The sequence below is a fragment of the Dendrobates tinctorius genome, unplaced genomic scaffold, assembly GCF_039654945.1.
Source record: "Dendrobates tinctorius isolate UK_male_01 unplaced genomic scaffold, ASM3965494v1 ptg000309l, whole genome shotgun sequence".
Lineage (NCBI taxonomy): Eukaryota > Metazoa > Chordata > Amphibia > Anura > Dendrobatidae > Dendrobates > Dendrobates tinctorius.
In genome coordinates, this window is record NW_027361976.1 from 2,158,606 (window position 1) to 2,174,034 (window position 15,429).

A 15,429-nucleotide genomic window follows, 5' to 3' on the forward strand; every position below is an offset into this window, starting at 1 on the left:
GGGCATAGCCACATGCGGGAAGTAAGCGATTCTCATGCATTCCTATGGGTGCGGAATCGCGGCAATTCTTTGCGATTCCGCACAAAGAATGAGCATGCTGCGATTTTTTCCGCGATGCGATTCCGCCGCGGAAAAAAGCGCAGCATTAGCACAGCATGTGCGGAATGCCATTGGAATGCATGGGGGGCGTTCTGTACACGATTTTTAAGCGTTTTCGCGCCGAAAATCGCGGCAAAAATGCTTAAAAATCGCTACGTGTGCACACAGCCTAAGACTGTAATTTCTTTTATGTTGCATAGGCTATTGTGAAGGTAAGAGGCGTAAAGTCAGCTGTGACATCCCCTATAGTGAATGCTGAATCCTGTGTAAGGCTACATTCACACGTTGAGTAGGTGGTCAGTACTTTACATCAGTATCTGTAAGCCAAAACCAGAAGTGGGACAAACAGAAGGAAAAGTATAATAGAAACCCGTCACCACTCCTGGATTTATCACCCACTCCTGGTTTTGGCTTACAGATACTGAGGTAAAATACTGACCAAATACTGAACGTGGCCTTGTAGAGCTGCTAACTGGCATTGTAATCCTGCCTCTTAGGACCGGATGTATGACCCTAAAATAGCCCCAGTGGCCAGTGTGAAAATTGCAACATGGCTCATTTTAGTTTTTTAAAATAAAGATCGAGCAGTTAAAAAAAAAAAATAAATACATGTATCACAAGAACCTGATTTAAACCATAAGTCATTTTCTGAGGACACATTCCATTTAAAGAGGCTTATCCAGCTAGATAAAAATTGATTTTGATGTAAGGGGCTCAATTGTTAAGTAGGTTGGTAAGTTGTATTAATTTTTAACACATCTAAAGTGCATAATATGTAGTTGCCCAGGCCCTTGAGGCACATAATAATAAGCACATTACCCAAATCGTACGGATTCCCAGACTGTTACACTGGAAATATTTTGACAACTAATACTCTTCACTTTTTTATACAGCTAAGAAGACAACTCCACTGTTAAGCTTCTTAAAAAATAGACAGGTAAGAATTTAATCTTCCTTTTGATTTTCACAATTTTTCTGATAATGATTCAATTGTATATTTTTAAACTTTTTTTCATTCTATATTGGAGCAGGTTAGAAAGAAAGGCTTTAGGGGCAAGAAATCGTTTATTACGGTATTATGTTAGTAGTTTCATGTGGGTTTGGCGGTATTGACTTCCTCAAATTGTGCCGCTAGCTGAACACATTACTGCTACATGCAGAAAAGATGGTGTATTCTAACCAGAAGTGCCGTGAAATGGTTTGCTTGGTTCTAATCTTCAAATTTGGGACATTTTCCCTTTCCTATGCTAGTTTCTGAAAATGTACAATTTGTTTTTCTCTGATTTGAGTAGGTGGAGTTTCTTGTGCAATAAACCAACTGGGTCCTTCAGCCCATACTGAGTGTAAACTAAGGAATTAAGATGCTCTGTGCACCCGAGAGGTGGACAAGAGGCTCAGTGCTACGATCCACCCACTGATTTTGCATGCTCCTTCCTTTACTGGTAATTGACTTTCTCTGCTGACAGTGCTAGCTTCAGGCAAGCCAGCGCTGTTAGTCACCAGTGACAAGCGAGGCATGCAAAACAAAGGAGCAGAATGGTGCACTGAGCTTTTCGCCCACTCCAAGTGTGCAATGATCCTCCTAACTAGCATATTACATTTTCTTATCTGCAGAATGGAGGCAGTGATTAGAGCACTATCTGTGCAGGTTTTTTTTTGTTTTCCTGTGGTGGGGTACTATGTGCTGAGTTTATGCTGAGTGACTCCCTTTAAGGCCTGTTTCACGCATCCGTTATTTGCCATCAGTCAAAATCTGCCAATTTTTTTAAAAAAACAGATCCGCCAAAAAAGGGGCGGATCCGTTTTTTTCCCCATAGACTTACATTATTGGCGGATCTTGACTGACAGTCGTCCGTCCTACCCGTTTTTGTACGGATCCGCCAAGATTTTAGCGGCTCCCAGGCGGATGAGACGGACCCTGCAACGTTTTTTCTCTCTGACGGACCGTCAGTTTGAACCGCGCATGCCCGGAATCATAGCCCCGGGAAGCATTTTAACCCGTTACTGCCGTCCCGGGAGCCGCTAAAATCTCTCTCTCACCATCGCTCCCGCCGTCTCCTCACCCGAGCTCCGACCATCGCTCCCGCCGTCTCCTCACCCGAGCTCCGACCATCGCTCCCGCCGTCTCCTCACCCGAGCTCCGACCATCGCTCCCGCCGTCTCCTCACCCGAGCTCCGACCATCGCTCCCGCCGTCTCCTCACCCGAGCTCCGACCATCGCTCCCGCCGTCTCCTCACCCGAGCTCCGACCATCGCTCCCGCCGTCTCCTCACCCGAGCTCCGACCATCGCTCCCGCCGTCTCCTCACCCGAGCTCCGACCATCGCTCCCGCCGTCTCCTCACCCGAGCTCCGACCATCGCTCCCGCCGTCTCCTCACCCGAGCTCCGACCATCGCTCCCGCCGTCTCCTCACCCGAGCTCCGACCTCCCGCGACATTGCGAGCTCCCCCCAGCACATGTCTTCCTGCGACCCCGCTCTCTTCTCGCGGTCCCCCCGGCACTTGTCTTCCCCCGGCACACCGGCTGTCCTTTTTTTTTTTTTTTTTTTTTTTTTTTGAGCGCGGTTCCTTTTACATTCCTAGATCGGCAGATCCAGTCATATCAATGGTCCGGTGGCACCCGTTGGTGTCTCGACGGACACGGATCCGTCCTCCGCCTTTTTGGCGGATAGCAACTGACAGGTAAAAACGTATGTGTGAAACAGGCCTAAGCCAATCAGACTGCTTCTTGTTTTCACTCATTTTTTTTTTCCCTCTCACTAAATCAAAGAGTGAAAAGCTGCAGCATCATCTCCCTCTTCGTACCTGACTTTTAATTACTGGGCAGATAATTTTCCAAAACTAAGTCATTAAGCCTGCAGGCAAGGAAAGGATGGCTGCAGACTTTTTATGCTTGACTTTTCAGAGAATAAGAGATGAAAAGCGTGAAGAGAGAAGGAGGAGAGAACTTGAACGTAAAAGATTGCGTGAAGAAGAAAGGAGGAAGTGGAAAGAGGATGAGAGAAGAAAAAGAAAAGAAGTAGAAAAACAAAAGAAATGTGAAAAGACTCCAGAGAAAGAAACTGAAAGAGGAAAGGATGAGCCTAAAATTAAGGTACTTAGAATTACACTTGGGAATCTGATTTACTTTTTAGGTGACTTGAAAAAAACAAAACAAAACTGCTAATTAATTTGTAACCTGCACAAAAGAGTCAAGATCCTGCAATCATTAAACCGTAGTCAGACAACCCATTTCTCCTTCGTCTCATTGGGGGACACAGGTACTGTGGGTGTATGCTACTGCCACCTGGAGGCTGACACTCCTCCGCCGCCGCATACACCCTCGCCCCGATTATGGGCAGAACTCAGTTTTTTGCTTAGTGTCTTTGGAGGCACACGGGTCTGGTTTTCTCCAGACTTCTTTTTTCCCATGAAGATAAGACAGGGGCGACGGATCCTATTGAAAGGGTCCGATCTCCCCAAACCATCAACGGGCAAGCACGTGTGGAGTATCGTCTCTACATATCCTTTCCTGCACCGAGGGACGTATCTGGGTTTTTTCCCCAGACTTCTATTTTTGTTTTTTATTTTATGAAGATAAGACGGGCAACAGATCCTATTGAAAGGGTCCGATTTCCCCAAACCAACAACGGGCGAGCACGTGCGAGTGTCCCTCCACGTATTCTCTCCCGCGACGTGGGACACAATGCCGGACTTAGCCCTGTCCACCCCTAGGTATAGAAACCATGGTCTTGTACAGAGGCACAAGATTAGTCTGTGCGGCCCCCACTGCTCCACCAACGCTAGACGGCGGTGCGGCAAGGCGGCGGACGGTCACTCTCCTCACCCCCTGAAGGGGTTAGACTGAGTTAGGGTCCCTGCACTGTCCAGAAATTAACCCCATCCCCTCTACCTGATATGCTAGATCCGGAGTCAGGTATGGAGAGCTGGGGAGGATCCTGCGGCAGCGTCCCGGAGAATCATTGAAGCTCCAGGCGTCTTAGGAAGGGTAGAGCAATCCTCCTTCCGCCAGGCGTATCGCCGGGTTCCGGCGGTAGGGAGAGCGCGCCCCCCCCCGGCATGAAAAAGTCCCGCCCCCGGGCTAGGGCGGGCGCCGAACAAATTGAGCCCCTGGCTTCATTGCAGGGTAGGCCGCGACCGGGAGAGGAACGTCCCGGCCTACCCAGAGGGAAGAAACGCAGCGCAGAGGCAGCGGCAGGAGCACATGGGGACACAGGACGGGTTAAGTGGACCCCGACCCTGGAGGCACGCTACGGCCGATTAAAGGTGGTGTTTTCCTCCTTCTCCCTTCCCCGCAACCCTCATATAAATCAAGCCTGGCAGCAATATGTCCGGAAAAGATAAATCGCACACGTTCCTGTATGCCGCATCTATTTCTTGTGGGGTTAGGTTTCCACGAGCACAGAGCCAAAAATTATGCGAAGCCTGTGACTCCGAGCGCGCCCAGGAGTCTCCCCCGCGACAGAGCCCAGGGGGCCAGATCCCCCGGAATGGGCCTTATCGCTTTCCTGATCCATGGCATCTCTGACAAGGGCGATCGAGACCATTCAAGCCCCAGATAGGGGCAGAGATGGCGGCTCGCCTGTCTGGGAGGGATCATCCACCTCACAAGAGCCTACGGCCTGCAGGGGCCGCACTAACTCTAGACAGGCGCATAGGAAAAGAACCCACACGGTGTCTCTGGGCCCATCCGGTGCTTCGGCATTCGTGAGTGCGGCGTCTCGTTCACCGTCACCACTATCCGGGAGCGAGCAGAGTTCAGATTATGACGCTGATAAGCCCCTGGACCTAGATACTCCAGGGTGTCGGGAGACGTTGGACAGTCTCATTGAAGCTGTCAATCAGACTTTGGGTATCGAGGATGATGTCTCTCTGGCCTCAGGTCATAAAGTGTCCTTTAAGAGGGCCAAGCGACCGCATAGAGTATTTGGCACTCACCCAGAGTTCGAGGACATAGTGCAGCGTCACAGGGAACGACCGGACAGGCGTTTTTCGGGCCAGAAAACGCTGGAAGCAAGAGCTCTGTAAGAAATGGATAGAATCCCCAGTGGTGGATCCGCCAGTGTCACGCTAGGCCTCGAAACCTTTATCGGTACCTAGTGTTTCTTCCATTAAAGACCCCACGGATCGGCTCATAGAGAGTTTGGCCCGCTCGGTTTGAGGCATCAGGTTCAGCGCTCTCTCCCTCATTCGCGGCAACGTGGGTAGCCAAGGCCATGATGTCATGGTCAGAATCATTAAATAAAGCCTTGCAGGATAGGGACCTGCCGACGGAGGTATCAGATATAGCGAGTCAGATCGCGATGGCAGGTGATTACCTGATCAATGCTTCCTTAGATGCTGCTAATTGCGCGGCACTAGCAGCGGCAAACGCAATCGCCATTAGGAGGGCTCCATGGTTAAGGATGTGGCGGGCCGATTCGATTTCCAAAAAATCCTTGACGTCCCTGCCTTTTCAAGGTATCCGCCTATTTGGGGAGAAATTTGTCCAACTCATCTCTGATGCTACAGGGGGAAAAAGCAGTTTTCTCCCACAGCAGAAAATCAAGCCGCCGTTTCGTCAGCCTCAGGCCCGGTTTCGGGCATTTCGTAACCCCGGGTGGATGGCAGCGGCCAGTTCCGCCGCTCCAGTTCGCTACAACCAAGACATGGATCGACAGGTCACATATAGAGCCAACCTGCTGGGCAAGGTGCGGGCTCGCCAGCCCAGATCAAGGTGAGCCAGTTCCCAAAGACCCTCAGCTAAATGATTCGGGGCAACAGTTACCCGAAAACGACACGGTGGGCAGTCGTCTACTTCGGTTCTGCCACGTCTGGGTCGCGGTAGCACGCGACGCATGGGTGGCGGAATTAGTGTCGTCCGGGTACAAGATAGAATTTGTCAAGTATCCCCCAAAACGATTTTTTTCTTTCCAGGCTTCCCAAAGTGGAAGCCCGGGCAGAGGCATTACTGGGAGCCATCAAGGTACTCCAGCGCAACGGAGTCATTATTCCCGTACCAGAGTGCGAGAGGACTCAGGGTTTTTACTCCAATCTGTTCGCGGTCCCCAAAAGGGACGGGACAGTCAGGCCGGTACTGGACCTAAAGCTCCTGAACAAGTTCATCAGGATCAAACATTTTCGAATGGAATCTCTCCGTTCGGTTATATCGGCAATGGAGCAGGGGGAATACTTGGCCTCAATAGACGTCCAGGATGCCTATCTGCACGTCTCTATTTTTCCTCCACATCAGAAGTTCCTACGTTTTGCCATCGATGGTCGGCATTTCCAGTTTGTAGCACTGCCCTCCGGGCTGGCTACCGCCCCCCAGGGTGTTTACAAAGGTAATGGCAGTCATGGCCGTTCTACATTCTCGGGGCATAGTTGTCTTGCCGTACTTAGACGACCTCTTGGTGAAGGGCCCGTCATTTCGGGCATGCGAAGAGAATGTCAGCATCACGCTGGATACCCTATCCCGCCTAGGTTGGTTGGTCAACGGGAAGAAGTCATCCCTTGTCCCAGCCCATAAGATTTCTTTCTTAGGGATGATTTTTGACACCTCCCGAGGGTTGGTAATTCTCCCTCAGGACAAGGCTCTAGCTCTCCGGCAGGGAGTCCGGAAACTGCAGCAGCCAGTCCCTCACACCATTCGGGTTAAGAAGGGGGTGCTAGGGAAGATGGTGGCGGCAATGGAAGCGATTCCGTTTGCCCAATTTCATCTTCACCCCTTACAGCACGCCCTCTTGTCAGCCTGGGACAAGAGCCCATTCACGCTCAATCATCGGTGCCGGTTGTCCTTGCAGGTCAGACAGTCTTTACAGTGGTGGACGAGCAGTTCCTCCCTTCATCAGGGAAAGCCTTTCCACCCAGATCAATGGTTGGTGGTCACAACCGACGCGAGCCTCCTCGGCTGGGGAGCAGTTATTCGTCACCACACAATTCAGGGGCAATGGTCACGACAGGAGGCACGCCTCCAGATCAACTTGTTGGAGATTCGAGCAGTGCGGCTGGGCCGAGAGGAACCACTCGGTAATTTCAGCAGTCCACATACCGGGCGTGGAAAATTGGGCGGCGGACTTCCTCAGCTGGCAGGGTGTCGTGTCCGGGGAATGGGCCCTGCAACCCGAGGTCTTCCAGCAGATTTGCCAACGGTGGGGAACACCGGATGTGGATCTGATGTCTTACAGGGTGAACGCTAAATTGCCCGTTTTTGTCGCGCGGTTCCGGGACCCACGAGCGATCGCGGTGGATGCGTTGGTTCTACCATGGAACCAGTTTTGCCTTCCATACTTGTTTCCCCCGCTGCCACTACTTCCGAGGGTTGTCAAAAAGATCAAGACAGAAGGGGTTCCAGCGATTCCGCTGGCCCCGTCGGGCTTGGTACTCAGATCTAGTGCAGCTGCTCACCGACGTCCCATGGCGACTACCAGAGCGCTCAGATCCACTGTCCCAGGGACCGATCTTCCACCCGAACTCAGGGGCCCTGTGTTTGACAGCGTGGCCGTTGAATCTTTGATTCTGACCCAGGCGGGGTTTGGGCGTGAAGTGGTCGCTACAATGGTTAGCGCCCGGAAGCCTACCTCGGCAAAGATTTACCATCACACTTGGAAGGTCTTTAGTTGGTGTCAAGATCGCGGGGTTGCTCCACTAATTTTTTTCTATTCCCAACATCTTGGCTTTTCTTCAGTCAGGCCTAGACTCAGGGTTGGCCCCGAGTTCCCTTAGGAGACAGATATAGGCCTTGTCTGTCCTCTTCCAGCGAAAAATCGCTACTAATATACAGGTGAAGACGTTCATCCAGGGGGTCTCACATTTGGTACCCCCCTATAGAGCGCCCCTTGACTCCTGGGACCTTAACTTTGTCCTGAGTGTGCTGCAGGAAGCTCCGTTTGAGCCATTGCGAGACATTTCGTTGTCATACCTTTCCAGGAAGGTGGTATTCTTGGTAGCCATAACTTCCATTAGGCGGGTCTCGGAGTTGGCGGCCCTATGGCCTCTTTCATACTTCAGTTTTTTGTGTCAGTTAAAATCCGCCAAAAAGGTGGAAAAGCGGATCCGTTCCTAAGTGATGTAACGGAAATTTAAAGGAACCGCTGGGGGAGAGAGAGAATTTGTTTCCTCCGCCAGGATTTCAGGGTTAATTTTCTCCCTGACTTCCTTTCTCCGGGCATGCGCAATGGAAAATGCGGATCCAACAACAAAAAAAAGTTGCAGGGTCCGTCCAGGCATGCCGGCGGACGAAAAAATTGTGACGGATCCTCACAAAAACGGATCCAACGGATGGCCATCCGTCAAGATCCGCCCGTAATGCAACTCAATGGAGAAAAAAACGGATCCTCAAAAAAAATAAATGGCGGATCCGGTTTTTTCAAAACCTGGCTGATTTTGACTGATGGTCAAAAACAGAAGTGTGAAAGAGGCCTATCTTGTAGAGCACCGTTTCTCACCTTCTACAAGGCTAAGGCAGTTCTCAGGCCAGCTCCCCCCTTTCTGCCGAAGGTCGTGTCCTCATTTCACATTAATGAGGACATTATTCTGCCTTCATTTTGTCCAGCGCCAGTACATCATGTCGTAAAAGCGCTTCACACATTAGACCTAGTGAGAGCTCTCAGAAGGTACGTGTCGCGGAGGGCACCCTTTCGCCAGACGGACACGCTGTTCGTGCTCCCCGAAGGGCGCAGGAAGGGACTCGCAGCCTCAAAGTCGACCATAGCCAGATGGATCCGTCTAACTATTCAGGAGGCCTACCGTATTAGAGGCACTCCGATTCCAGCAGGGATCAGGGCGCATTCTACTCGGGCAGTGGGCGCCTCTTGGGCGCTTCGGCACCAGGCTTCGGCGGAGCCGGTATGCAAGGCAGCGACTCGGGCTTCGGCAGATACGAGCCTGGGTAGAAGAGTTCTCCAAGCAGCAGTGGCGCTCCTTTAGACAAGAGGTGCATGTGGCTTGGATCGGTGAGTCAATCTGCCACCCAGGGACTGCTTTAGGACGTCCCACAGTACCTGTGTCCCCCAATGAGACGAAGGAGAAACATGGATTTTTGTGAGTACTCACCGTAAAATCCTTTTCTCCGAGACGCTCATTGGGGGACACAGCACCCACCCTATTAGCCAGATTGGTCTTTATTTAATCAATATATTTTCTCGTTGAGATTAGGGTGGTCCATTTTCAGACAGATTGTGTTCTGCATTAAGGCTGATTTGTTTTGTGTTCTCCTACTGCTGTTGCACTAAACTGAGTCCTGCCCGTAATCGGGGCGAGGGTGTATGCGACGGAGGAGGAGCTAACCTTTTTTTGTTCACTTAGTGTCAGCCTCCAGGTGGCAGTAGCATACACCCACAGTACCTGTGTCCCCCAATGAGCGTCTCGGAGAAAAGGATTTTACGGTGAGTACTCACAAAAATCCATGTTTTTAATGGTCCCAGTATGCTGCATTAAAAACAAAAAATATATATTTCTCTATCGCTTCGTTGGGTGACACAGGAATCCATGGGTGTATGCGGTTGCCTCTAGGAGGCATATAATACACTGCTGATTTTGCACTTTTCCCACTTAAAAAAACAAACAAAAAAAAAAACAGAAAATCACATTGTGTAATTGTTACAGAATTAAATTGCATTCTATTGATTGCCCTACCAACCAGTAAGAATTCTGACTCTCACAGACATGTTATTTTTTCTTTAAGAAGCCCTCCTACTCTGCACTCATTATGTCATGCCGCGTGCGTCGCATGATCCCCAGAGCCGAGTCCCTGCGGCCGCTTCGGGGGCTACTATCATGCCTGTCATGCCGCATGATCCCCGGAGCCGGGTCCCCGTGTCCGCTTTGGGGGGCTCCCCACAAGTGCACACGCGTGTCTCGCCCTGTGGCTGTACGCTGTAGCGAGTGCGCACATGCTTCTCACCTTTTGGCTGCACGCTTTTGCTGGTGCGCACATGCGCCTCCTGTTCTGGATCCTTTTGGCTGACGCCTGTGCCCGTCGCCTATGCGTGCCTTTCTCTGCCTGCAGCTGTTCCGCTCTATGGACCTGACCTAGCAGTCCTCTCTATGGTCCTGGAGGATCCGACCCAGAAGTTCTCTCTATGGTCCTGGAGGACCTGATCCAGCAATCCTTTCTATGGTCTTGGAGGACTCGACCTGGAAATCCTCTCTATGGTCCCAGAGGACCTGATCCAGCAATCCTCTCTATGGTCTTGGAGGACTCGACCTGGAAATCCTCTCTATGGTCCTGGAGGACCTGATCCAGCAATCCTCTCTATGGTCCTTGAGGACCTGACTTAGCAGTCCTCTCTATGGTCCTGGAGGACCCGACCCAGAAGTCCTCTATGTTTCTGGAGGACCTGACCCAGAAGTCCAGGTGCTTGTGCACTATATCGGACTGCCTCTTCCTATGGGAGGGGCCTGATTATCGTGTTGTGAACCCTGTAGGTCTGCGTGGTCCCTGCTCGGTCGCTTTCTGTATTCAGCGCCCCTGCACCCTGCTCTGTTGTGCTTCTTCGCACATGCACTGTGCTTGTACTTTCTCGTGTCCTGTATCTTTCCTTTTCCTTCGTTCTTTCACTCTGTCATGTCTTGTCTCCTTTTCCAGGTTCATGTCTGGCCGTGCTCTTTAGCACATTCTCTGTCTTTCCTCTTTATGCTCCCTTGCACAAGCTCTGCTTTCCTATACCCTTCCTCCTTGTGCTCTCTTGCACAAGCTCTGCTTTACTATTCTCTTCCTTATTACGCTTTCTTCCTTGATCTGGCTCTGGGCTCTAGCATACGCTCCGCTTCTCTTTCTTGTACCCGGCTCTGTACTTCAGCCTACGTTCCGCTCCTAGCTCTGTACTTAGTCTGTACCCTGCCTTGCCCTGTCTTGTTTCTTCGCGTGCCCTTTGCACGCGCCTGGTCTTAGCCGTGCCTGCCTCTGTCGTGCCCGCCAGCTTGTGCCTCAGCCGTGCCCTGACGACCAGTGTCCTAGCTGGTTCCGCCTGCCTGTGCCTCAGCCGGACCAGCCAGCCAGTGCTCCAGTCGTACCCTCCGTGCTTCCTTGCACACACGCTGTTGCTGCACTCTGCTCTTTGTTTCTTAGCACTCCCTGCCTGTACTTTGTACTCTGCTCTTTGTCTTGTACCTTGTACTATGTCTTTACCCAGCTCTGGCACACGCTCCACTTTTTCCTTCTACCCGACTCTGTGCCTCAGCATATAATCTGCTCTCTGCCTGCACTCCACTCTGCTCTTTGTCCTGTACCTAGTACTTTGTCTTTTCCTGGCTCTGTGCTCTGGCATACGCTCCGCTTTTTCCTTGTGCCTGGCTCTGTGCCTCAGCATACGTTCCGCTCCCTGCCTGTACCCTGCTTACTGTCTTGTACTTTGTGTTCTTTGTCTTTACCTTTCCTTGAACCTCGGACCTGGCGTGTTTCCTAAACACGTACTATGCCTTGAACCCTGTCGTGCCTCCTAGCACATGCAGGCCCTTGCCTTGAACCCTGGCATGCTTCCTAGCACGCGCAGGACCTTGCCTTGGACATCGGCGTGTCTCCTAACAAGCACCATGCCTGGAACCTCGGACCATGGCGTGTTTCCTAAACACGTACTACACCTTGTGCTGTGGCGTTCCCACCTGCACGCGCCCTGCTTTGCTTCGTAACCACCGTGACCACGCTTTGTACTTGCTCCATGTCTTGTACCTGGTGAAACCTTGTGACCACTCATTGCACCTGCTTGTACCCTGCTGTTGGACACTCATGCTAGTGTCTCCTGTGAGCCGGCCATCTGGTCCAGCAGTCGTGGTGGCTCACCCCCTTGGGCTTGCCTGGACACTCCCTGTATAGGGGGTGGTCCTCGCTAGGCCAGCTCGCCCTTGGTGGGTGGGTGCCACGACCCAGAGGGTACACTCCAAGAGTTTCCTGCACACCATGTCTCGTCACGCCACGAGACGTCTAAGACACCTGCATTAATTGCACCTATTTGAACTTGTTACCTGTATAAAAGACACCTGTCCATACACAATCAATCACACTCCAACCTCTCCACCATGGCCAACACCAAAGAGCTGTTTAAGGACACCAGGGACAAAATTGTAGACCTGCGTAAGGCTGGGATGACGTACAGAAGAATAAGCAACCAGATTGGTGAGAAGGCAACAACTGTTGGCACAATTATTAGAATATTAAAGAAACAAAAGGTGACTGTCAATCTTCCTCGGTCTGGGGCTCCATGCGAGATCTCTCCTTGTGGGGTAAGGATGATTCTGAGAAAGGTCAGGAATCAGCTCAGAACTACATGGGAGGATCTGGTCAATGACTTTACCATTAGTGACACACTATGCCGTCATGGATTAAAATCCTGCAGGGCACGCAAGGTCCCTCTGCTTACGCCAGCACATGTCCAGGCTCGTTTGAAGTTCGACAGTGACCAGAGGAGGCATGGGAGAATGTCATGTGGTCAGATGAGACTAAAATAGAACTTTATGGTATCCACTCCACTTTCTGTGTTTGGAGGAAGAAGGGTGAGTACAACCCAAGAACACTGTCCCAATCGTGAAGAATGGTGGAGGAAATATCATGCTTTGTGGTGCTTTTCTGCAAAGTGGACAGGATGACTGCACCATATTGAAGGGAGGATGAATGGTGTCATGTATCATGAGATTTTGGCCAACAACCTCCTTCCATCAGTAAGAGCATTGAAGATGGGTCGTGGCTGGGTCTTCCAGCATGACATTGACCCGAAACACACAGCAAGGGCAACTAAGGAGTGGCTCAGGAAGAAAAATTTCAAGGTCCTGGAGTGGCCTAGCCTGAGGGAGCTGAAACTCAATGTTGCCCAGTGAGAGCCCGAAACCTGAAAGATCTGGAGTTGTGAGCCAAAATCCCTGCTGCAGTGTGTGCAAACTTGGTCAAAAACTACAGGAAATGTCTGACCTCTGTGATTGGAAACAAAGGTTTCTGTACCAAATATTAAATTTTGTTTTTCTATTGTATCAAATACTTATTTCTTGTAATAAACTGCAAATTTATTATGTAAAATCAGACAATGTGATTTTCTCATTTTTATTTTTAGTCCTTGTCTCTCACAGTTGACTTGTTACCTACGATAAAAATTACAGACCTCTCCATTCTTCATAGGTGGGAAAACCTGCAAATTTGGCAGTGTATCAAATATTTATTTTTCACACTCACTCTCTCACTCTTACTTGTTCCCTGGACAGCAACAGAAAAGAGCTTCTTCCACTCAAATATGTAAAATTACAGCTCATCAAGAGCTGAGAATGGAGGAGCTGTGCTAGTGTGGGAGGCAAGATAACTAGCATTGAGTTGTTTCCAACCTCTTTTTAAGATTATTGCAAGTAACTAGTAAGCTTATCTTGCAAGATAAAGTGAATTATCTGATATGTTCGGGACTTGAACATTTTTGTAACGAGGTCGGTGAATTTATAAAATTTACTGAAATTTACTGTCAATAAGCCACAGATTTCTTTTTTTTTTTTTTTTTTTACCTTTTTAAGCCTATGTCCACTTTTACAACTATTATCTTTTTCCTTCTGTGCATTTAAAAACAAAAAAATGCTACACTTTGTAAAATTATACTTTTATATTGTGTTGCCAGTAACTATATGCAGAACTATATGGTAGCAAACAACCTATCAACCATTTTTAGGCTGATATTGTACTTGTGCAAATCATCTTAATATTGGATGACATATTCATCAACCATTCCAATATTTATCTGGATACATTTTGGCACCAGTCTTGAACCTTGCTGCAAGGTTCCTAATGTTTGGGCTGTAACCGCTGCCCACTCCCTGCTGGTATAGTGTTGCTGGTTTTGCTTGGTGTTAATATTGATGTTAGTTGTGGTTACTGACATTTTGATTTTGTTGACTCCGTAGCTTCTTAAAAAGCCTGAGAAAGATGATGAACGAGAACCAGAAAAAAAGTTTAAACCCAGAAAGCTGGAGAAGGAGAGTGTGAGAGAAGAGCGTGTGTCAACACCCAAGAGATCAGATACAGAAGCTGGAGAGGAAAAGCTGAAACGGTAAGGTATTCTCTTCTTGCCATTGGTTTTCACCATCTCGTGTACTGGAAAACGGGGAAAAACAATTCTAAGTGCGATGAAAATGCGCTGAAGTATTTTTTTATTTTTTTTTTTTCCACCATGTTCACTAAATGCTAAAACTGACCTGCCATTATGATTCTCCAGGTCACTGTGAGTTTGTAGATACCAAACATGTCTAGGTTGTTTTTTATTTAAATGGTGAAAAAAATCCAAAGTTTGTCCAAAGAAAAAAAAATTGCCACGTTCCAAGACTGGGTCTCCATTTGTCATGATCTGGGTGAGGGCTTATTTTTTGTGTGCTGAGCTGACGTTTTTATTGATAACATTTTGGGGTACATACGATGTTTTGATTGTTATTACATTTTATTGCAGTGTTGCAACGACACACAAAAAAAAAAATTTGCTTCTGGCTTTTTTTTTTCTTGTCAAGACGTTTACTTATTCAGATTAATTCTTTTTATATCTTGATAGATCGGGCGATTCTGAAAGTGGTGATACCAAATTTGTGTATTTTCTTTAAATTGTTTTATTTTCTTTTATCTATTTTAACTTCAATAGCCCTGCTATGTTAACAAAAATGCTCATCTGCTATGAGCATCGGCCAGAGATTGACAGTGGCATTTAACTAAATAACAGCCACGGGTGGATCGCGATTCGACTTGTGGCTGTTAGGGGCACATGACAGCTGATCAGATCAGTTGTCATGTGCCGGAAAAGGTGCGGACTTGGCGCCGGAGCCCACACCCAAGAGGAGAAGGCGACCTATGATGTACACGTCATAGGTCGTTCAGCGGTTAAAGGGAATTTGTTATTTCCTGGATGCTTTTAAGCTAATACTATGAGTATGCAGATAATAGAATGGTTAAAATATTCTTACCTGTATGCCTCATAACTGTGGCCAAGTTGTGGATAAAGAGTTTTAATGTGTTATATTAATATTTCTTCCAGGTTCCGGAACATGTGGAACCTGGAAGAAATCTCTGCCTCCTGACTTTATTATAATGGCACCCTTCTCCCATGCACATACCACTCCCCTGTGACGTGCAGTTGTGGCACCGTAATCACGAGCCTGCACAAACGCTGTTCTGGGTACCTTCTCTGCCCTTCTATGGGCAGTGTCTTCATCCTGCTTCTGCGCAATAGCAGAAACTCGCTACTTATTGCTGCTTAACTGACAGGTCACTGTCACTGACCTGCCTCTTACTTTAAATATTGCAGTTTTTATATTGTGGGGTTTAGAAAAATAAAAACAACTTGCCTCGAGCAAAACTGCAACGGCATCTATCACTTACTGATCGATGCTACTGTGCATA

The 15,429-nt window shown here is 49.0% G+C and overlaps 1 protein-coding gene across 1 annotated transcript in view; it reads left to right on the forward strand.

Annotated features, from left to right (window-relative positions):
- UPF3B (UPF3B regulator of nonsense mediated mRNA decay) overlaps nt 1-15,429 on the forward strand; it is a 38,576-nt gene that overhangs the window by 19,565 nt on the left and 3,582 nt on the right. Inside the window, exons 6-8 of the mRNA XM_073560949.1 lie at nt 993-1,036; nt 3,004-3,192; nt 13,950-14,095. Coding sequence (XP_073417050.1) covers nt 993-1,036; nt 3,004-3,192; nt 13,950-14,095 — 379 coding nt within the window. The remainder of the gene's footprint in view (nt 1-992; nt 1,037-3,003; nt 3,193-13,949; nt 14,096-15,429) is intronic.